Below are 21,847 nucleotides of genomic sequence, written 5' to 3' on the forward strand. Positions count from 1 at the left end.
TTTAAAGATCAGTGGCGTAGAAAAGCCAAGTCACGAACCACAAAACTCCAAAAATATCGTTATTCGATAGGCAAAGTACTTCGCTAGACTTTGATATGGGGCATATCGATGTATCGATATATTGATAAGTTATCAACAACCCTAGTATAAAAGCTCCAACACTCTCTGCTACGGCGATCGCACTTTTTTTTAACCATTTTTTAACCGCTTCTCCGCGTGAACCCCGCTCGCCGTTAACGATCGCCACGCCTCCTCCGCCCTCACGGCAGTCGCGTTCGTTTATCAGAGACAAGAAAATAACAATTTTTTCGTGGTTTCCGTTTCTGTTAACTGTTTTTCTGTTTTCATATTTTTTCCACTTTTTTGTTCTGTTCTTCGCCAATATTTTTGATATTTCTGTCAACCGAAAGTTTTTCGAGTGTTTTCCAAAAAGTGAGTAAAATCTTTAAGGTTTTTAATATTTAAGTCTGTGCACCTGCAAAAAAAAAACAGTTAAAATTAAAAACAAATTCAAGCCAGCGACCCTCAACATTTAAACAAAAACCGCTTTTTGTTATTGTTTGTTGTTTTTGTTGATTTTAATTTTTTTTTTTCGTTTTTTTGAATGTTTTTTTGAATTCATTCAAGCCGGGCCTGAAAGTCAAGCTTTTGGTACAGAGAGAGAAATTATTTAAATTTTTAAACTTTCAAAATTAAAAAAAGGGAAAAATCTGTTCAAAATATTGGAAATTTTATAAAAAAAAATTATAAAATTTTTTAAATATATTTGAGATAGTTGTTTTTCTCTCCAACTCTTTTTTTCAAGTGTATGACGTTTTATTGTTAAAACAAATATAACAGCTTTTGACTAAAACGAGAACAAAGTTGTTACAATAAAAAAATACATGAAAAGTACATTTGTAATTAACGTTTTTTTTTTTTTTTAAATTATTCCGATTCGTGTGACTGTGTGTGTGTGTGTGTTGGTGTGTGAGTGTGTGTTTGTGGAAAACCCCCCTTGTGAAAATAGTCTCGCTTGACTTGCCCAGCTCAGAAAAAAAATGGATTTAAGCCACAAAGTCTAAACCTGGCTTTAATCAATATTCAAAATAAAAGTCAAGCCTCGTGTGTGAATTATGTGAATTGCTTACAAATCAGCTGATTAAACTAAATTACATCAAAAATAAATTACTAATATTATTGAGAGAAAAAACCCATCAATGAAAAGTCAAGAATTCAGATAACTAATCATTTTTATATTCTGCGAATTGTTATATTCTCATAATTAGTAATATAAAAATGTATTTTAGTTAGTCACTTTAAGTTATTTTATTTGTCAACTATTTTTTAGTGATCTATTCTGACTAAACTTAGTTCTGCTTAGTTGCTTATTAATTTCTTTATAATTAGAAGTGTCAGTAACTATTTTTTTCCAATTTTTTTGTTTATCTTCAAACCACATTCCACAGACAGACACCCCTAGGGGGGTCATCAGATCCATAATTTATCTTGTTGCAACCGCTACCCTTCTGGCCCTTGTCCTCCTGGGCCTCCTTCCTCCTCCTCCTATTTGTTCTTTATTATTGTTTTTGTTGTTGATGATGTCGCCCCATCCCATCATCCCATCCCATCAACCCATCCCATCATCCGTCCCATGGATGCTCCGGAGTTATCTCCATTCCTATATTGTAATTGATTTGCCTGAGCCAAAGACCCAGAGGAGACAAGCTCTGTGACTCTTCCCTGGTGGTGCCACGCCCTCTAGTGCCTCTCCCCTCTTCCGCCCATCCTTATCATTGAAATTCCTCAGTAATGAAGAAACACTCCCTCTGAGGACCGCCCATGTCGGTAGGACTCTGATGATTCCTTTCGATTTCGCTTAAAACTCAATCTTAAAAGTCTTCCAGTGACGCACTGTGCAACAATTCGAGGCACAAGACACCTGCAAAGGCGGAATTTAAAAATAAATATTAATAAACTGTAATAAACTACATAAAGATTGAGGCTCAGGGTTCGACTCTGTCAGGAAAATATTATTATTTTTCATCAAATATTTATTTTGTTGGCCTAAAACTTAATTTTAGCTTATTTAAGTAGCTTAAATGGGCCAATTATTATTTTTTTTTTATTATAAAAATTTATTTTTTTAAGCCTTTAATTTAATTCTATATATATTTTTAAAACCCAATATCCCCCAGAATACCCTGTTGGATAAGAAATATAAAAAAAAACCTCACTGCTTACGCCATAAATATTAATGCTTGTACTTAATAATTAAAAAACGTGCTAAATTTTGTAATCAGTCAGCCTTCGATGCTTGCCCCTCTTTCTAGCCGTGTAGTGGCGTCTCTTTCCAGTGACAAAAACAACAACAACAACAGCAACAGAAAACACAGCTGATAAGAGCGGCCCAGACAGTTAACCGTTAAGCGGGTTAAGGAGACCTTTGACAGGTTCACGAATCTAGATTCCAGATTCTAGACCAAATAACTCCCAAAGAGCCATCTCTTGTTGACATTTGTGGAGTCTGGAGCCAAAAGGCAGAAGCAAAGACAGAGAGACACGCATTCCAAAGGCAAAGATCAAAAGCAAATATCAAAGGCAGAAGCAAAAGCAAAAGCAAGGGGGCAAAGGAATGTCAAGATGAATCACACAGGTGTGTGCAAGCGGCAAGAAAAATAAAGTTAATGAAATGGGCACCCGGTAACAGCAGCAGTAGCAGCAGCAGCAGCAGCAGCTCCACCGGCAGAAAGCAGAGTAGGAAGAAAAAACAAAAACTGTCAATAACAATAACAATAACAACTGTTCAGCTGTCATATCAATCGGCATTTGGTTAACTGTTAAGGAAAGCCAGAGCCAGAGTTAGAAGAGCAGAGGGGGAGGGGGGAAACAATGGAAAGCCAGAGCGCGTGCTGATACGAGGCTCTCTTGATTACAGTTCACAAACAAACACTTCCCCGCCCCCCCAACTCCCATTACACCTACAACTCTTGATCAAAAAAAAAGAGGAGAGAGAAAAAAAAAAAACAAAAACAAACACAGAGTGGAATAAAAGGAGCAAAAATTTACTGTTACAAGAGAGAGAGTGGGGGGAGCCGTGAGCTATTTTTAAACAGCAGTTGATCTCCTCACTCGCCTTCCAGCCTCCCAGCCTCCTCTCTTGGCGACTATCTCCTTTCCTGTACTGTTGTTTGTGCTTATTTACAGTTACCGTCTTTGCCGTCCCCTCCAGATACTCTCCATGGAGTTTGTTTTGGTTTTACTTGTGGATACACGGATACGGGGACTGTTTTTAAATTTGTTCAACATTACAATGTTTAATGAGTTGTACAGTTATATATCTTATTCCGTTATTCACATTTGTCCTTGTCTCTTTTTCTTACATTTTTCTATACAAAAATGTTTAAAGATATATATAATAATTTTAGACCTTAAATAATAAACTAAAAATATTTATCTCGGTTTTTGTTATAATTATAATTAAACGTACTATTAGATTAGATTAATAATTTAAGTTTTTCTTGTTTCTTTCTAGTCTCTTTTTAAGATTTTTCCCTAAAGGGCACTATAATTCGCAACTAGTTCTATGAAAAAAGTATCTCATGACATTCACTTAATCTAAGTTCTATTCTAGTTCTAAGCTAGACTCTTTTTTAAAGGTTAAAAATATATAACTATAATATAATATAAACTATAGTATAAAATATATACTTTTCTATAAGATTCTGAGAATAAGGAAGGAATTAGGACTTGGAAACTTATTTGAAAATCTTGAAATGAGTCAGTTTTAAGAAAAAATCTAAGAATTAAGAAGTTCTGTGCTAAATTCTGAGAAGTTCTTATAACTTTCTTAGTTAGAAATTAATTATATAAATTTCCATGAACAATTTTTTGAGAACCTTCTGATGAAAAATAAAAATATTTCTTGGCAGAAATAAAATGATTTAATTTCCTAAAATAATGCTGTTCTTGATCATTTTTAATGACAACTTCTCATTTTATATTTAATACAGCTCCTAAGAAGTGTATTGCAATCATCCGGAGCATTATATTGGTGCTATATAGTTTTCTCCATGGGGGTGCCGATTCCGGCGAATGTTTATAGTTCTTCTTCGGGATTTCCTCTGCTTCCCAGGCCTCTATATTCCAATTATTATTGTTTTGCATTTTTATGAATGAATGGCAAATCACTATGAGCTTTTCTATGGTGTTTGCCGAGCTGATAAAGCGCCTTGACCAGAGCCAGAGCCGGAGCCACTATATAGAATCATATTCCATATGGCATAGGCCACTATCTGCTGGCGTGCGTTCCGCTATCGACAGAAACAACAAGAAACTGAAAGGGAAACGCGAACTGACCTATAATAAGAATTTTCATATTCGAGCAGTACTCTAAAAAGAGTCTGAAATCAGAAATCGCAAATCGGAACGGGAATAATAACAAATAACGAAACGAATTTCAATGGATCAGCAGGAAAAAAGAGTGCCGAACCTGAGAACTCTGAGTTCTTCAAATAAACAACAACCGTTTCTGAATCTACGAGACAGGAAATGGATATTTTTTAGATTCTATTCACATTCAGAGACGGGAAACTTCGAAATCCTGTCGGCTGTAGGGCCGCTTTTCTTCTGACCTGTCCTATGAGTCAGGTCCCCAGGCCATAGGACTGGCCATAACACTCATATAATAAACTAGAGAATCGGACAAACAAGCCACGAACAATCGGGGCCCATTCATAGCCAAATGTGGCAGTGCATTGTCTTAAAGATACCCTGTAATTTCTGTTTTCTAGAGGGTTGTATGAAATGGATAGAGGTGATGGGTGGAATAATAGCTATAAAGATTAAAAAATTGTATAAATGATAGAAACACACACTATTTTAGTCACTTTTTCCCATCAAATAGCTCCTAAAATTAGCATTTTTTGAAACTATAGTCTAGATTTCGACCCCCGCAAATGGCCAAAAGTACTTTTTTTCAAGAAATATTTCATTTTCCAACAAATATTTAGACTACTTCCTGAAACAACTAATAATTCCCCACTTTATTGGCCAATTTAGAGACTTCCGCTATTTGTTAGTTGGATTTGCGATCAAGGGGTATATCTTTACGAGACTCTGAGTCACCTCCTCCACCCTCCTGGCCTCCTGGCTTTATGGCCATTGTCATGCAATCGGGCGGCCGAAGTGTCTTATTGATATGCCTGACGCACCATTATGTATGTGCACACACTATTCGAGTGCCGGGGGTGTTGATAAGACTTCTTTTATACTATCTGTTTGTTCGCTTTTTATTTTGGTATCAATGTCAAGTTGGCCATAAAAAGATTTTGTCGTTGGTCAACATTTAACGGCGCATTCATAACCACCGATCTGACCCCAATTCGACAGGTGCCCGCCCGCCCACCTGTTCCCCCAGAAGTGCTCTGATCTGACATTGTAGAACTGGGGGAGAAGAAGCCGGCAAAAGTAAACTCAAACAAAAACAAATCTCAGACTCTGACATAATAAATCAAGTCGTAAATCTTCAAGACAGTGGAGAGACTGGGAACATTTATTTTTCTAGTTTTGAAAAGTTTTTAGAAAAAAAAACATTTATTTAAGCCCTTTAAGTGTAAGAAATATTTGAGAAAAGCATTATTCAAAAAAAGTATGATCTATTTTAAGTAGTTTTTCCTAAATCTTTATATTTAAGCCGTTTTTATTCAAAAAACAATTAATTAAAATAATACCATTTTTAACAGCAACCTCTAGAAGTTAACAGACCAGCTAACATCTAAAAAAACATTTATTTAAGCCCTTTAAGACTAAAAAATATTTAAAAAAAAACAATATATCAAAAAAGTATCATCTATTTTAAGTAGGTTTTCCTAAAAACTATGCCTATTTTAGCCTTTTTAATGTAAAAACAATTAATTTAAATGGAACCCTTTTTTTTACAGAAACCTTAATTTAAGGCTTAACAGCAACCTCTAGAAGTTAACAGACCAGCTAACAGTCAACTAGCCATGACACAAACCAGAAATAGGAAACCCCCGAAGACTCTGCCGCTGCTGCTCCTGCTGATCCTGCCCCTGGCCAGCAGGACAGTGGGCGTGGCGCTATCCAACACCAACAGTGCCCAGGCCGCTCAGCGCTTCTTCTACGCCTCCGGGCCAGCATCAGGATCGGGATCTGCCGCCGCCGAGTCCACACAGACGAAGGTGCGTCTTCTGCGGCAGGTGGACGGAGCTGCTGCGCCGGCGGAAGAGGGCAGCTGTTGCCAGGGGGCCAGCTCTACCCCCTCGGACTCTTCGGTGAATATAATACACATAATAAATATTAATAAACAATAAAACTTATCTCATTAAAGTGAAATAAAAGCGGGTAGTAGCTTCTGCAGTACGTGCCTTTTTTCGACCGGAAGCTTTACCGCAACGCTTGTTCACGTCATTGTAGTTTATTTCACAACACCTACTATGGTCTATTTTGCGACTTACTGAACTGCTTCCAACACCCTTTTCGATTTATTTTAAAATGAAGGCGTCTGTAGGTCCCAGACACTGCATTTTTAGGTCAGACTCGTCATCTCGGCGTCATCTCGCTGCTATTTGCCTTCTGATAAGAAGCACCATCCAATCCAGCCAACACAGAGGCTTCACCGGCTCCTCATCCCAAATCACAAATCACAACCCCATCCCCCAAAGCTAGACCCCCGACATGGAAGCCTCGAAACCTCGGCACCCTGGCGCCGTTGCCTACACTGAGGGAAATTCTTTCTAAATAGTATCTTTTCTGGTGTATTCTGGCAGTGTTTGTGTTTCTGCGGCATTGATAGCACCCCACTTGTCTTGATTCCAAGACAAATAGTTGGTTTTTAATTGGGTGTTACGTTACTCATACGCCCCGTGGCTCCCAGCTCTTATTTTGTTTGCGTCAATGCCAAGATAAACAGGAGAACTGCCCTCTGGAGGTGGCTCTGGCTCCCGGCTGGATAAACACTTGCCAGAACAGAAGTCTAAACAATAACACAGTCCGATATCAGTTTGCAATTAGGGTTTAATTCGAGCCAATTGTAATTGCGATGCGGCTTCATTTCCTGTCCAAAGAATGCCAGTTTATCAGAACGAAAATAGAGTAGGTGGAATGGGGCGGATCTTCTGTAATCTCTTCCTGTTCAGTATCTTTTATCTGCGATTTGTGAATTCATTTCGCAGATCATTTGTCACCTGCCCTTGAACTTTCTCCGGCCGAACAGCAATTAACAATCATACATCGCTAATGAATCACGGCCAAGTGGCTAGAGTGGCTGGAGTGGCTGGAGTGGCTAGAATGGCTAACTTGGCTAAGGCGACGTGCGAATTGGTCGGAGCATGAATTCCAAAACAAAATCTACAGCCCCGGCACGTGGCTAACAAATAAATAAATTTGTATTAATATAATGTAACAAACAGGTGACGCATCTCCAGATCCCAACTGACATATTAAGCCACCACTTCCATTCAGTGAACGTCCGCCTTCCTACGTCAATCCGGCCATCCAAGCCCCACTCTCCAGTCGGTAGTAGTGCCCCCGGGTCCCATGACTAACACCGAATGAATGTTTTTCGATTAATTTTTTCGGTTTAATCGAGCGTCTAATGATCTTCCACAGCTGCTGCCGCTGGAGGGAGTCTCCAGCTCGGAGCTGGGCAACGTCACTGCTGTGGACTACGATGTCTCCGGGGAAGCCTCCTCCAAGGGTGAGTCCACATTCTTTCCCCAACTCCCAATATATTAACTGATTTATGCTCCTTTTTGCAGAAAATGTGAAGCGTCATGTCCCCAGAGGTGAGATTTTTAATAATTTGAAGAAAGAAAGAAACCTAATGACTCCTCCACTCCCCAGCTGCCATCAGGTTCGCCAGTGCCGCGAGCTGCTCCCCCCAGCCGACGATCGTGGAACTGAAGCCGCCGGGAGCCGAGAGCAGCAACTTCTTCTACACCCCGGCCTGCACCAGGGTGAACCGGTGCAGCGGCTGCTGCGGATCGACGCTGATAACCTGCCAGCCGACGGAAACCGAGATCGTCCAGATGCGCGTGTGGAGGGGGGACCGTAGTGGAGCCGAGCCCCGCCGCAAGGTGACCATCGTGGATGTGGAACAGCATCTGGCGTGCCGCTGTGGCTGCCGGATCAAGGAGGGCGACTGCAACGCCTACCAGTCGTATCGGCAGGAGCTGTGCCGGTGCGAGTGCCACAACACGGACGCCAAGGACAAGTGCCTGGAGCAGCTGGACGTCAAGTACTGGGACGATGCCAACTGCACCTGTGCGTGCCGCTACAACCTGAGCTGCACCACCGGCACCGTCTTCGATGAGACGCAGTGCAAATGCACCGACGTGAGTGCCCCCACAACCCGTTAGGCGATGCGGTTACCCGAGGCTCCTGTCTCCTGTCTCCTGTCTCCTGCCTGCTCCTCCTGCTAGTCTGGGATGTGGTCTGGTCGGGTGTGCTGTACTTGGTTGGTTTGCGGTTGGTTAACGGTGGTGGTTATCTATCTTAAGACCGCTTCCCTCCACTTCCAATCGACAAGGATATATTTTTCCATAATTTTTGAGGCTTCCAAGTTCCCAGTTTGAGGCTTCTTCTTTATTTATTTATTTGTATTAAAAACTCAATATTATTTATTTAAAAATACAAGCTAGAGTACACCCCTTCTCTTCACTAATACTTTATTTGAATTTGTTCAAGTGTTCTAATCCAACCTGAACTCGTTCCATTTGTTTGTCCAGCTGTCCCTGTTTTTGAATTTAAAATTTGTCCACTTTCTAAATGTTCTTACTCTTGTTTCTTTTGTGTTTCATTTTAGATCAAAAATGTCCAGTATTACACATAGAAACTACACTCCACACTTACCACTTACCACTTACTCTCGTTAAGATCAATTTTGTAAACGTTTTTAAGAACTCTTTTGAAACTTAAGCCATTTGTGATATTGTTAAAGTAACAATAACTAACTAGAACTAGTAACTAGAACTAGAGCCTAGGGAGTAGGATGAAATACGTAGCTTATGTAGCTGAGTTGAGGCACAGATTGTGATGTGAGTACTTGTCTTGCTTAAATGTAATATTAATATTTTATTATAATATAATTTAAATCCTGCTATTATTTAAATGCATGCTCCTAACAGTTCCTCCCTCATAAATGCCACTAAAAACGACTCGGCTTGCTTCCACTCCGCGATCCTCCCAATAACGGCTTCCTGAACCTCTTAGCTTGCTGGTCACACTGGAATGCTAGTGTGGTCGTCTCCCTTTATGATTACAACCTATCACTATTTTATTTAATTTGTATGTTTTTCAATCCCTTAGCCGATGGCACCCGTCGACGTGTTGGATCGAAAACGCTTTATTGTCCAGGCCATATCGGTGGAAACCGATAACACCACCCTGTACAGTGTCTGAGAGCAAAATTCTAGGATTAAGGAGTACGAGAAGTACGAGGATGGAGAAGGAACGACCACTTCCTGGAGGGGCATGGAATCCCCGAGTACTGAGAAGAAAACCAACCAAGAAATCAACCACATGTACTTTATTATTTATAGTTATTGATTAATCTTAGGCTATTTACGAAACAAAACAAGTTTGTTTTCAGTATTTTCCTCCCCTTCGAAAAATTACAATACATTTTTTTAAAAATTCAATTGTATAAACTAGGTATTGTTTCATGTTTGCGTTTTAAAATGTAAAAATTGTTAAAAACCACTCCCAAAAATTCTATCAAGCACCACTTTGATGTTAATATTAATACAAAAATGTTATAATTATTAAATAAAACTTTATGTGTATCACAAAATTAGAAAATTATAGAAATCAAAAGTGTACTTATGTTGACTAGTGTCTTGATTTCTTTCTAACAACTCTTGTACGAAAATGTTAAATTTAAGGTTAGTCTACAATTTTTGAATAAAAAGTAAATACCAATTATAAAATATATTGAAAATATTGTATTAAATGGGAATTTAAATTTAACATAAACATGAAATGTTAACCTTAACAGTGTAATATAACAGAATGTTAGTCAGCATCCCCTGTAACAGTACACTGTACACTGTACAAAACATTGAATATACCGATAACAGCGCTAGTGTTATCGACAGTCGTTCATCTCTAGAGAAAATTTCATGCGCCAAAAACATAAACTAAAGTAAATTTTGTCAAATTAGAGTGTTCTTGGAGTCGGTTAGCCGTGGAATATATTTCGAATTAATGCATTATTATTCCAGCTGTTGAAATAACGTGAAGGACACCGAATTCTCAGTAAAAAATCGTCCTGGATATAAACAATCATCTCCTCATCGGGGGGGTGGCGCAGCAAAGGAAGAAGAAGAGCGACAACGCTGCAACCGAATAAAAAAAAAAATTATAAACAATAAAGGGAATTAAGTGAGAAATAAATGGTGGCAATGATAAAGTGGAGTGTTTAAAGTCCGCTCCAGTACCGGATAATCGAAGCAACGAACGAGATAATCAGCAAAAGATGCAGGTGAGAGGCGGAGAACCAAAACAAAGTCATCGGAGGGGAGGCGGAGACTGCACCCACGCTCCAGAGACTTCTGGGGGGGAGATGGTGCTTTCTAGAAAGCGCGTCAGCACCAGAAAGGGCTTGTCCAGACATAGAACCAACAATAATGCCTTTTTTTTTTTGCACTTCCAGCAAGTGGACGATCCGCCATCGCTGCCGGTGGGCACGGAAGTGAGTGCCAAGTACAAGGGAGCCTTCTGCGAGGCCAAGGTCAGCAAGGTGGTGCGCAACATCAAGGTGAAGGTGGCCTACAAGCAGGGCCTGGGCTCGGGAATCGTCTCGGATGACGCCATCAAGGCACCCACAGGCCAGCTGCGTGTCGGCGCCGTTGTCGAAGTACGGCATCCGGATCGCAAGGAGACCGTGGAGGCGACCATAACCAAGATCCAGGACTGCTCGCAGTACACGGTGGTCTTCGATGACGGGGACATCACCACCCTGCGGCGGACGGCGCTGTGCCTGAAGAGCGGGCGGCACTTCAACGAGAGCGAAACGCTGGACCAGCTGCCCCTCACCCATCCGGAGCACTTCGGGAATCCCGTGGTGGGCGGCAGAAGGGGCCGAAGGCGCGGCCAGCTAAACGAGGACAGCTCCGACGACGATGACGAGAGCGATGCCAAGGAGGTGGTCAACGAGAAGGAGGAGAACATCGGCAAGGTGGTGTGCGTGGAGACCGAGTCGAAGAAGAAGGACAAGGAGAAGTGGTTCCCCGCCCTCGTGGTGGCGCCCACAGCCCAGGCCACGGTCAGGATTCGGGTGAAGGACGAGTACCTGGTGCGATCGTTCAAGGACGGACGCTACTACACGGTGCCCAAGAAGGAGGCCACCGAGTTCACGCGCGAAGTGGCCAGCAAACAGGACGTGCCTGCAGTGCAGGCGGCCTTGGAGTTCCTCGACAGCAGCATCCTGCCGCCGCACTGGGATCGCGACTCCCTGTTCGGCCTCTCCAATCTCTCCAGCGACGATGAGGGCGAGATCGATTCGGACTCCTCCGACGACGAGCCGCACGAGGAGAAGGATCGCTTCGTGGCCCAACTGTACAAGTATATGGATGATCGCGGCACCCCGCTGAACAAGGTGCCCTCCATCCAGAGCCGGGACGTGGACCTGTACCGACTCTTCCGGGCGGTGCAGAAGCGCGGTGGCTACAATCGCGTCACCTCCCAGAACCAATGGAAGCTGATCGCCGTCCGGCTGGGATTCACGCCCTGCACCGTCAGCGTCATGAATCTCGTGAAGCAGGCGTACAAGAAGTTCCTGCAGCCCTACGGCGACTTCCACCGCAAGCTGGGCTGCTCCATGCTGATGACCTCCCGCAACTCCAACCGCAGCAAGGGCCGGAGCCTGGTGCGGGCCAACTCGGTGGCCTCGCCGAAGCCCACGGAAACCACAAAGACCGAAACCATTAGCAAGCTCGCCCAGCCGAATCAGTTGGCCAGCACCTCCAGCTCAGCCTCGGCGGCAGCAGCCTCCACGCCGGCCAGGGCGGCCTCCACGGCGTCCCAGTCGGCGGCCGAGGAGTCGGAGAACACGAGCGAATCCAGCGTGGTGGTGGAGCCCACCACCAAGAAGCAGCGCAAGGGCTCGGCGGCCAGCAGCCAGCAGGGCAAGGTGAAGAGTCTGGTGGAGAAGTACGAGGAGAAGTCATCCACGGGGCCACCAGGGTCTGGAGCCGGCGCGGCACGAGGAGCATCGCCGGCAGCGGCCACAGTTCAGGCCTCCACTGGCACGGCTGCCACAGCCTCGGCATCGGCAGCAGGAGGCACATCCTCTGCCAGCGGATCGGCCGCTACTGGATCGTCCAGCAAGGACACGGAGGCGGACCTGCCGCTGGCCAAGATTAAAGCGGCTGCTGCAGCCGCGGCGGCCACCAGGAACAGTGCCGAAAAGGAGACCAACATCAGCTCCGGCAGCAGCGCCTCCGCCTCCAGCAAGGCCAACTCCACGGAGCTGCAGCGCAGTCGAGATGCCTCGCCGTCGGGTAAGTCCAAAGATTCCCCTTCTAACTGCCAGTTTCTGTTTATTGGGATTCCCCCGCCAAAGTCACATCTTCATGAGACTAAAATATCTTTAATGGTTCTCCGGGCACAGTCCCGACAAGCGTCCTAGACGAGCTTCACCCTGACCTTGTGGTAGGCGTTGGCCAGAACTCCGCGCAGGTTCCAAATGTGCTCGAACTTCTCCGGCTGGACATTGTACGCCGAGTCCACGGCCTTGGCCCAGATCTCTAGGTCGCCGCCCTTGCGTTGGGCCTCCGTTACCGGCAGCCTGGCCGTCCACAGGGACCAGCCGTAGTGCCGGCCGTCGGGCTGGTCCTCCTGCTCCAGCTCGGCCACGTGCCAGCTCTGGCCCTCGTCGTTGGTGAGGTCCACGCGCACTATCTTCCGTCCGCCCCCGCTCCACGCATAGCCCCTCACGGTGACGTGTCCCCCGTCCTTGTCCTCGTCCACCCTGACCCGGGATCCCGGCTGCGGTGTGCAGATAGCCGAGGTCACGGGCATGGCCTGGATGGCATCCGACTTGCTGAAGTCCACGGTGTCCCAGTCCGTGCTCGGACTGAAGCCCTTGTAGTCGTTTTGCTGCCAGTGCGAGTCCGATTCCTGGTCGGCCACCACGATCCGGGTCAGCCACTTGACGTTGCGGGCCCCCACCGTGCCGGGCACTATCACCCGTATGGGATAGCCGTGATCCCGGCTCAGGGGCTCGTCGTTCATTTCGTAGGCGAGCAGGACGTCTCCGCGCGGATCCAAAGCTTTGGCCAGGGGAATGGAGGCTCCGTACGGGTGGGAAGTGGGGTCCAGGTCGGCGCCCTCGAAGATGACGTGCCGGGTCTCGTCCGGCTTGACGCCCTGCTGGGCCAGGACATCGCAGAGCCTGGCTCCCGACCACTTGGCGTTTCCCACGGCTCCGGCGCCCCACGACAGACCTGCGGATTTGGTTTAGGAAAATGAGAAGATCCGAACACATGCCATCACTCACCCTTGACCGCCTTGAACTTGGTCATCTCCGAGCGCCGGTTGCCGCCGCACATGATGGCCGCGGTGACCGAGTGCTTGGGCAGGGCCCTGATCCCCGCCAGGGTCAGAGTCAGGGGCGGCTTCGCGCAGCCCGTTTCAATCTCCAGCTCGTACTCCGCCTCCGTGATGACCGGGACGGGCAGGTGGTTGCGCACGTAGAAGAGTTCGTTGGGGGTCAGGAAGTTCTCCGCCAGCATTCCGATGGGCGGCTCCGCGTTGAAGGGCCGCTTGGAGGCGGGCTTCAGCAGGGCGTGTCGCTGGGGCTCCTGGGCCCAGGGTGAGCCCAGCTCGGTCTCCACACTGGTCTCGGCCAGGCCGCCCTCGAGGTTGCCGATCCGGAAGCCCTCCAGCAGCTCCAGCACCTCCAGGGTGTTGTGTTGCTGGTAGATGGCCCAGAACGGATCGATGGCACTGCCGGCGGCCATCATGATCTTGTCTCCGCCCGGATGGTTCTCCGCAAAGTCGGTGACATCGTACACCCCCAGGCCGTAGGTGACCCAGATGCGTGCCTCCGCCGAGTTGTGGCTCTCCACCTGCGCCTGCTTGTAGGTGGGCAGGTCGCTTCTCACTGTTACGTGCCACAGACGGGCCACCTCCTCTTCGTCGTCCTTCCCGGCGGGCGCTTCCTTGGCCAGCAGGTCGGTCTTCTTGGGGCCCAGCCAATGGTAGGCCAGAGCCAGACCTCCGGCCCAGTAGGTGGCGTACAGGAGCTGCTCCAGCCGACTGTCAGGGTGGCTCCATTGGTGATCCTGCCGCTGCTCCCTCTCCTCCTGGTTCCGGCCACTCCACCTGGTGGTTGTGGTTGCCAGAAGCCGACGGTTCCTGGACTTGGCCAGTCCCTGAAAGGTGCGCCACAGCAAGCGCATGGTTATGTAACCCGGGCAGATCCCCTCCTCCCTGGCTCGGCAGTAATCTTGCCAAAATTTGATTTGATTCCAAGCTTATCCGGGGGTCGCTCCCCCGCGTCTTCTTCTTCTTCGCTTTTTTTAACAACTACCGGTGCCGTCGCCGCACAGCTGGACACTTGGCTGCTCCTCTAGCTAATGATATGGTTTTCGGTGTTCTGCGGTGACCCCAGAACCCCCCGGCCATCAGTTTATTGATAAGCAATCTGGGCAACGCTAATTTCTTGTTGATTCTGTTTGTTTTCTTCTTATTGACGCAGGCACGCAGTACACGCACGCACGCACGCCGACACACCTGTTTGCCGTGCCGGCTGCTATCGATAACAGCTATCGCATCGGTCAATAGCCAGGCACGAGTATCGGGTCGGCGAAAAGCAATTAATAAAAAAATATATAGAAAGATGCAAGTTAAACGCTGTAGGCTTGTAAATTCGCACAAGTGGGTAGATTGCAAAAATAAATAAACAAAAGGATGATAAAAATAGTAAACAAATGACTGGAAAAGAAAGCAACAAGTGCCGTTTATTTTGGACAAAAATACAAGTTATCATCTTCCCTCTCACTCCGATCCGTAGAATCTGGTGAAAAATTGCTTTTGTAAACAACGATGGGTTATACGGGGGGCTATAGAGAGTTAATGCAACAAATGTGCCTTTGTTCAAGCTCTGTTGTTTATTTTATTTGCCAGCTATTTGGCTTTTGTTATTGTAGAGCGAAACTTCCATTTATCAACTGTATACCCCTCTCCCTCTAACTGGGGAAGCTTTTGGGTAAAAAAAGAAAACAAATCGCATATATTACGCGGATATATGTATATAATTATCCGATATTAATATATGTTGATTATGATTTTATGTTCTATATGGGCGCCTTATTGCCCGATTTAGTTAGTCTGTGATATAGATGGAGGAAGAGATAATGTTTCTATAATATATCGCATGAAGTCTGTTTAAAAAAAATGTAAATTATTTACTTCTTTCGACTATCAGAGTTGTTTAAGGGATTTTTAAGGGATTTATTAATTAAACTGTTTGTAAATAATGAAAAAAAATCTTAAAAATATATAAGACATAAAAAGGAATTCGGATTGAAAGTCCCATGATGATGCTCCAACATGATTTTAGGTAAAATATTAAATATTTATTGCTATCTTAACTCAAATCTTTCTAATCACATCGATGTTAATACCTTTTTAGTAAAAACTCATCAAAATCAAACTCCCGTTAGCGTGTTCTTAAAAAAAGTGTGACCTTGGCTCGAAAATGTTGTCCAAATTAGGGATTTCTTGGAAGAATTCTTATCAGAACACATTTGAGGGGAACCCCCAATAAACTTTTGATAAAACAACACTGAAGACAACAACTAATTTCATCATATTCCTTTTTTTCCGGACAGTTCCTGGAGCCCCTTCAGCCACAGCCCCTCCGGCCGCATCCCAGCCCACCTCAACCAAGAAGGAGAAGCACCAGCGGACCAAGCAGGCCGACAAAGATAAAGACAAGGACAAGGACAAAGACAAGGAGAAGGATAAGGATAAGGAGAAGGACAAAGACAAGGACAAGGACAAGGATAAGGAGGAGAAGCAGACGGCGGGCAGCGGAAAGCGCAAGAAGGAGAAGATCAGCGTGGAGAAGATCGACACCGGCGACTTTGTCGTGGGCATCGGGGACAAGCTGAAGGTCAACTACCACGAGAAGAAGTCGCCCAGCTCCCACGGCAGCACCTACGAGGCGAAGGTCATCGAGATCAGCGTCCAGAGGGGCGTGCCCATGTACCTCGTCCACTACACCGGCTGGAATAATCGCTACGACGAGTGGGTGCCCCGCGAGCGCATCGCCGAGAATCTCACCAAGGGCTCCAAGCAGAAGACGCGCACAGTGAGCACCTCCTCGGCCAACAGTGGCAGCGGCGGCGGTGGTGGAGGATCCGGCGGCGGTTCTGGAGGAGGAGGCGGCGGATCAGGTGGCAGCGGAGGAGGAGGCGGCTGCGGCACTGGCTCTCTTTCGGGGCAACAGCCGCCAGGACCAGGTGACAAGCAACTATCAGGAAAGGATGGCAGTTCGAAGATTCCACCGTCGGCTGGGGTGTCCGCCTCAGGAGGAGCGGCCACCGGAACAGGAGCCCCCAACATGGGCGGAGTCATCTCCACGCCCGCCTCGATCTCCGGCGGGGTGCTGAAGACGCCCAACAGTGCCAACTCCGGCAATAGCAGCACCGCCAGCGGAGCCAAGCGAGGCCGCGGACGCAGTGACTCCATGCCGCCGCGTTCCACGACCCCGTCCTCAGTGGTCTCTGGGGCCAGTCGCACCAAATCGCCAGCTGCCTCCCAGCCACAGCTCCAGCAGCAGAAGAAGCGGCCCACTCGCGTCCCGCCGAGTGCTGCGAATCCGCGCCGTCCGTCGGACGCGTCCATGGCCACCGAATCGGACTCGGACTCGGATGAGCCGGTACGGCGTCCCAAGCGGCAGAATGCCAAGGAGAAGCCCACACCCGTGGGCAAGGCTCATGCTGCCCAGTCGTCTGGAAAGGCGGGGAGAGTGGCGACCGTGACAGCACCGCCGCGAAATGCCAGCGACGACTCAGACGCCGACGAGGAGGAGGACTCGACCGCGGCAGGGGCAGGAGGAGCAAGCGGACCTGCGCCAGAGCCGGCCAAACAACCGCGGGGATCCCGAGCCGGCGGCAATCGCGCCATGAGCAGTGGCGCCGCTTCCACCAAAGGCCGCGACTATGATCTCAGCGAGATTCGCTCGGAACTGAAGGGCTTCCAGCCCCAGTTGCTGACGGGCGAGGAGCGCAAGGACGTGGTGGTGAAGAGCGAACCCAGCACAGAGCCGGGACAGGAGGCGGTCAAGAAGGAGCCCAAGGTGGAGTCCTCGGCGAAGAGCAGCTCGACCGAGCTGTCCTCGGAAACGGAGTCATTTGTGGACGAGGACTCGCAGTCATCGGACTATCGCAAGCAGCCCAAGATGGGGGCCAAGAAGGAGCCGCCACGGAAGCTCTCCCATCACGCGGAGCAGCAGGTGTCCAAGCGGGAGGAGCAGCCCCATGCGGCCGTCAAAGCGGAGCCCAAGGTGGAACCGAAACAAGAGGCTGAGGAGGCGACCAAGCCAGGGAAGCCCTTCCTCTCCGGGCCGGACATAAAGCCCACCACCTCCAGCCTGATAGCCCCGGCCAGATTCGGAACCAACTTGGGAGCCAGTGGTATCAGCAGTAGCAGCGGCCCATCCGTATCGGCCAAGTACACCTCGGTGATAGTGGAGAAGCCGCTGACCGTGGGCGGCAAGAAGTCCGGAGAACAGCATTCCGCGAAGAAGGCCGAGCTGCTGAAGAAGCCGACGGGAGCCGGAGCAAGTGGCGCCGCCATGGAGGCCAAGAAGTTCGCCGAGCCGGTGGCCAGTCTGAAGGTGGAGCTGCCGGCGGCCTGCTCGCCCTCCTCCTCGTCCTCGTCCTCCAGCTCGTTCTGCTCGAGTGCCTCCGGCGGCAGCTCCAGCTCGGCCACTCGATCTCTGCCGGACATGAGCAAGCTGGAGATCAGCAGTGGCACTGCAGCTGCAGCGCCAGGTGCTGCGCCCGGTCCATCGACCTCCCAGCCCCCGAACCCACCAGCCGCCAGCTCCAAGGAGAGCAAGTACAGCAGCAGTAGCAGCAGCGCCGCCGCCACCACCTCCGCCGGCTCGTCCGGCCTGGGCATGAGCAAGTCGCTCTCCTCGGACGTGTACGAGTTCAAGGACACGGAACCGTTCGAGTTCGAGAAGCGCATCTCGCCCATGGCCGGAGCTACCGGAGGGGGCTCGGGATCGGTGCTCGTGCCCACTGCTCCGGCCGCGCCACCATCGGTGTTCACCACCATAATGGCCACGGTGGTCGGTGGCATGCCCAGGAAGCAGACCCTCAAGTCGATCCAACCGGCTGGCCAGGAGCCTCACCAGCTGCCGCCCGCCGCCGCATACAGCGGACTGTCCGGGGGCCAGGCCCCCACCAAGATCAAGAAACGAGGCTCGCCGCTGAAGGAGCCGCCGCAAGGCCTGGAGAAGCCCAAGATCTACAAGCTGGACAAGGAGCAAGTGCAGCAGCAGCAACAGCAACAACAGCAGCAGTCGCCGCCCAATCTGAAGGTGAACCAGCCAGCTGGACCAGTGGGCACCCAAATCAAGGTACACACCACGCCGCCGGGAGCCGGAGGTGGAGGAGGTATTCCGGGTGCGTCCAGTCCCGCCCAACTGGCGCCGCCACATCATGCCACGCCCTTCGATGCCCTCCGCAAGTCGCCCAGCTTCAATCTGAACATCCTGGCTCTGAACGAGGAACTCGCCCAGACGGTCCAGGAAACCACGAGGGCCCTCACGGATGCCCTGCAGCCGCCGGGACCACCGCCGCCAGCCACGCCACCAGCCAGTGGCAGCAGCAGCAGCAGCAATGTGCCACCAATATCGCCCGTGGCCCCTCCCGTGATTGCCGCACCCCTGGCCCCGTCCTCCGGCCCGATATGTCCCAGTACGCCGCCCGCGGGCGGAGGCACCGCCACACCCAAACTCAGCACACCGCCCAATCCCGTGAAGCCGGCACCAGCGCCCCACATTGTGGGCAGTCCCTTCATCGAGACCCGCAACGTCTTCGAGCTGAGCACCTCCAACGAGGGCAGCGGCTACAGCTCCGGCGAGGGCTCCAAGGACAACAAGCTGGAGCAGCTGGAGAACGTGAAGATCCTGCTGGCGGGAGCGACGGCCGTGTTCGGCCTGGATGCGGGGGCGGGCAAGCAGAAGACCACCTCCATAGCGGACAAGGTGCTGAAGGCGATCAGCCAGAAGAAGGAGGAGGTGGAGCAGAACAAGAGCAAGCCGCCGGTTGCGGTGCCAGTGCCACCGGTGGTGGAGATGCCGGCGAAGATTACCGCGGCATCGGGCGGAACAGCGGGAGGAGCAACCGGAACGGGAGCAGCAGCTGGAGGAGCAGCAGCATCGGCAGCTGGAGGAGGAGCTGATGTGCAGTCGGCGCCACCGACAGCCGCTGTGGTGGTGCCGTGGGAGACCATGATGCTGCCCCTGAAGATCCAAACAGCCGGCCCGCTTCTGGGCGAGATCTATCGACCCGGCCCGGCCACCAGCAGTCCCGAGACCAAGTCCATTCTGGAGTCCTCGCTGCCGGCGAAGAACAGCGAGCTGAGCGAGACCATCCAGAAGCTGGAGTGCGCCATCCAGCAGCGCAAGACGCCGGTGGGCGGCGCCCTCTCCCTGGCCAGCTCCACGGCCGGCACACCGCCGGCAGCCAACACCCCCAACTCCACGGTGACGGCCGGCGCCGGCGGCTTCTCGGACGAGTCCATGGACAGCACCGATTCGGAGCAGCGGCTGGTCATCGAGGATGTGATTGCCGAGGAGCAGACAACGACGACGACGACGGGCGAGCAGAAGAGTCCCGGCTCCGGGCAGGAGGATGGCCAGAACATTTCCACCCTGACGGCGGAGACGGAGGCCACCAGCAGCAGCGACCCGGCTCCCGTGAAACTGGACGTGGGCGGCAAGGCGCAGCCCGGCATCCAGGCACCCATTCCGGTCAAGCTGACGGAGAGTTCCTTCGCCGGCAAGCTGTCGGCGGTGACGCAGCAACCACCGCCCCTGGCCAAGCTCCAGGCATCCGAGGCGGAGGCATCCAAGGCCAAGGGCAGCCTTAGCTCCTTCGGCATCCCCATAGTGCTGCCCGAGATTCCCGCCTCCGTGGTGGTGGCCACGCCAGCCCTAATGGTGGCCTCCACGGCGGCGGCCGAGTCCTCCGAGGCGGCAATGGCGGCGGCGATGGCCACCGTGATGCGTCACAGTCCCGGATCTCCGGCTCAGGCCTTGGCCTCGCCCAAGGGCTTCCAGCCATCCCCAAAACTGGCCGAATCCCCGGCTGGCGGTCTGCTCCTGAAGACCTATTCCACTCCCATGGGATCGGGACTGATTGCCGGAGTTACGGGAGTGGCAGCCGGAGTAGCCACATCCGGAGCACCTGCAGCCGCGACGAGCTTCCAGCAGGATCAACCGATGCCCGCCGAAATCCCCACCAGCTACATAGCCGACCAGGATGCCGGAGAGACTTCCAGCACCAGCTCCCCGGTGGTGGCGCGCCCCTTCGTCATGCACGCCGTGGGCAAGGAGATCTTCGGCAATGTGGTGGCGCCCGCGGCCAGTTCTCCGCTCATCAGCGATCCCCACAACGAGTCCATCAACCTGCTCTGCGAGGAGACGATTCCGGGCAGCCCGGCGCCCCTCTACGGCGGCAAGGACGACCAGCTGACCAACCCGGCTTTGGCCGGACTCTCGGGCATAGCTCCCCTGCCGCCCGACACTCCGCCGCCGGGAGCCGTGCCCGCCATCCAGCAACAGATCCAGATCCAAACCACCAATCCCCAGCAGTCGACGGCGGCCGCAACGGGTTCGGAAGTGATTCCTTCGGCGGCGACCAGCTCGCCGGACTCGGCCAGCCAGGACGAGAGCGGGGAGGAGACCAAGAAGCACGCCGAACTGGAGCACGACCTGGAGGCGGGTGGAATGGGCGTCCTCAACAAGAGGAAGCGCACCCGCAAGCAGGTTCCCCTCAGCCAGGCGGCCCAGGCTGCGGTCGCCGCTCAGCTGCAGTCGCTGAGCAAGCGCCGCCGCCAAGTGTCCGGCATGCGCAACCAGAAGACCGCCACGGCCACAGGTAAGTTGCTCATTGGAAGCCATTACGGGATTAGCTCACACTCCTCCTTCCTCCCCAGCCGGCTCCGACACGGATGACAATTCGGACAACCTGGCGCCCAGTTCCGGGCAGACGCAGCAGCGGCAGAGTGCACGCCAGCAGCTGATGCCGCAGAGCAATCCCCAACAGCAGCAGCAGCAGCAGGCCCAGGCCCAGCACCTGGCCCAGCAGCAGGCGGCGCTGCAGGCTTCCCTGGCCAGCAGCCAGTCGGGAGTGCGTCCGTGCCCCTACAACTTCCTCGTGGAGCTAGGTAAGGTTTTCTTCGGTTCTTGTGGAAATTCATCTCTTATCTCTGATCCTCTTTCCTGCAGATCCCGCTCTCAGCTCCGACGAGTGCATCACCATTCTGCGCAAGCAGATCCAGGACCTGAGGAAGGCCTACAACACCATCAAGGCGGAGCTCTCCGTCATCGATCGGCGGCGGAAGAAGCTGCGGCGGCGGGAGCGCGAGAAGAAACAGCACCAGTTGCAGAGCCAGCAGCAGGGCAAGGTCTGTGCCTAATCCCGGCCAGAACCGGCAACATACATTACAAAGATCACATTGTATAAAGCCTCGAAGTGGTGACTTTTTTTTGGATGCCTAGTGTGTAGATCGTAATGAACTAGTCTTAAGCGCAATAACCATGTTCGAACCGAAACCGAGAGAGGTTTCCAAAAAATACATTTCGTAAGATGTATGT

The 21,847-nt window shown here is 50.4% G+C and overlaps 3 protein-coding genes across 5 annotated transcripts; 2 read left to right on the forward strand and 1 right to left on the reverse strand.

Annotated features, from left to right (window-relative positions):
- The first annotated feature begins 135 nt into the window (after positions 1-135).
- On the forward strand, positions 136-9,929 carry LOC6501817 (platelet-derived growth factor subunit A). Of its 2 annotated transcripts, none has more exons than XM_044717569.1 (6): positions 136-432; positions 5,922-6,275; positions 7,612-7,699; positions 7,761-7,787; positions 7,846-8,336; positions 8,807-9,037. In XM_044717569.1, the coding sequence occupies exons 2-6, from the start codon at positions 5,988-5,990 to the stop codon at positions 8,831-8,833; spliced, it is 921 nt and encodes a 306-aa protein (XP_044573504.1). In that variant the 5' UTR covers positions 136-432; positions 5,922-5,987; the 3' UTR covers positions 8,834-9,037. The 2 variants fall into 2 exon arrangements, with proteins under 2 accessions (XP_044573504.1, XP_014759583.1); XM_014904097.3 differs by lacking the exon at positions 8,807-9,037 and adding an exon at positions 9,310-9,929 and having other exon boundaries at positions 137-432.
- Positions 9,930-10,044: 115 nt separating this feature from the next.
- LOC6501819 (proline-rich protein 36) lies at positions 10,045-21,844 on the forward strand. 2 transcript variants are annotated; one of them, XM_014904098.3, is made up of 6 exons: positions 10,045-10,144; positions 10,224-10,483; positions 10,655-12,503; positions 15,840-21,128; positions 21,187-21,417; positions 21,479-21,844. In XM_014904098.3, exons 2-6 carry the CDS (start codon positions 10,478-10,480, stop codon positions 21,667-21,669), a joined length of 7,566 nt encoding a protein of 2,521 aa, XP_014759584.1. In that variant the 5' UTR covers positions 10,045-10,144; positions 10,224-10,477; the 3' UTR covers positions 21,670-21,844. The 2 variants fall into 2 exon arrangements, with proteins under 2 accessions (XP_014759584.1, XP_001966863.1); XM_001966827.4 differs by lacking the exons at positions 10,045-10,144; positions 10,224-10,483; positions 10,655-12,503 and adding exons at positions 14,761-14,883; positions 15,434-15,568.
- On the reverse strand, positions 12,523-14,746 carry LOC6502009 (sulfite oxidase, mitochondrial). Its single transcript, XM_001966828.4, has 2 exons — positions 13,502-14,746; positions 12,523-13,448 (listed from the first exon to the last, which is right to left on the reverse strand). Exons 1-2 carry the CDS (start codon positions 14,403-14,405, stop codon positions 12,628-12,630), a joined length of 1,725 nt encoding a protein of 574 aa, XP_001966864.1. The 5' UTR covers positions 14,406-14,746; the 3' UTR covers positions 12,523-12,627.
- Positions 21,845-21,847: the final 3 nt, after the last annotated feature.

Source organism: Drosophila ananassae, chromosome XR, assembly GCF_017639315.1.
Source record: "Drosophila ananassae strain 14024-0371.13 chromosome XR, ASM1763931v2, whole genome shotgun sequence".
Lineage (NCBI taxonomy): Eukaryota > Metazoa > Arthropoda > Insecta > Diptera > Drosophilidae > Drosophila > Drosophila ananassae.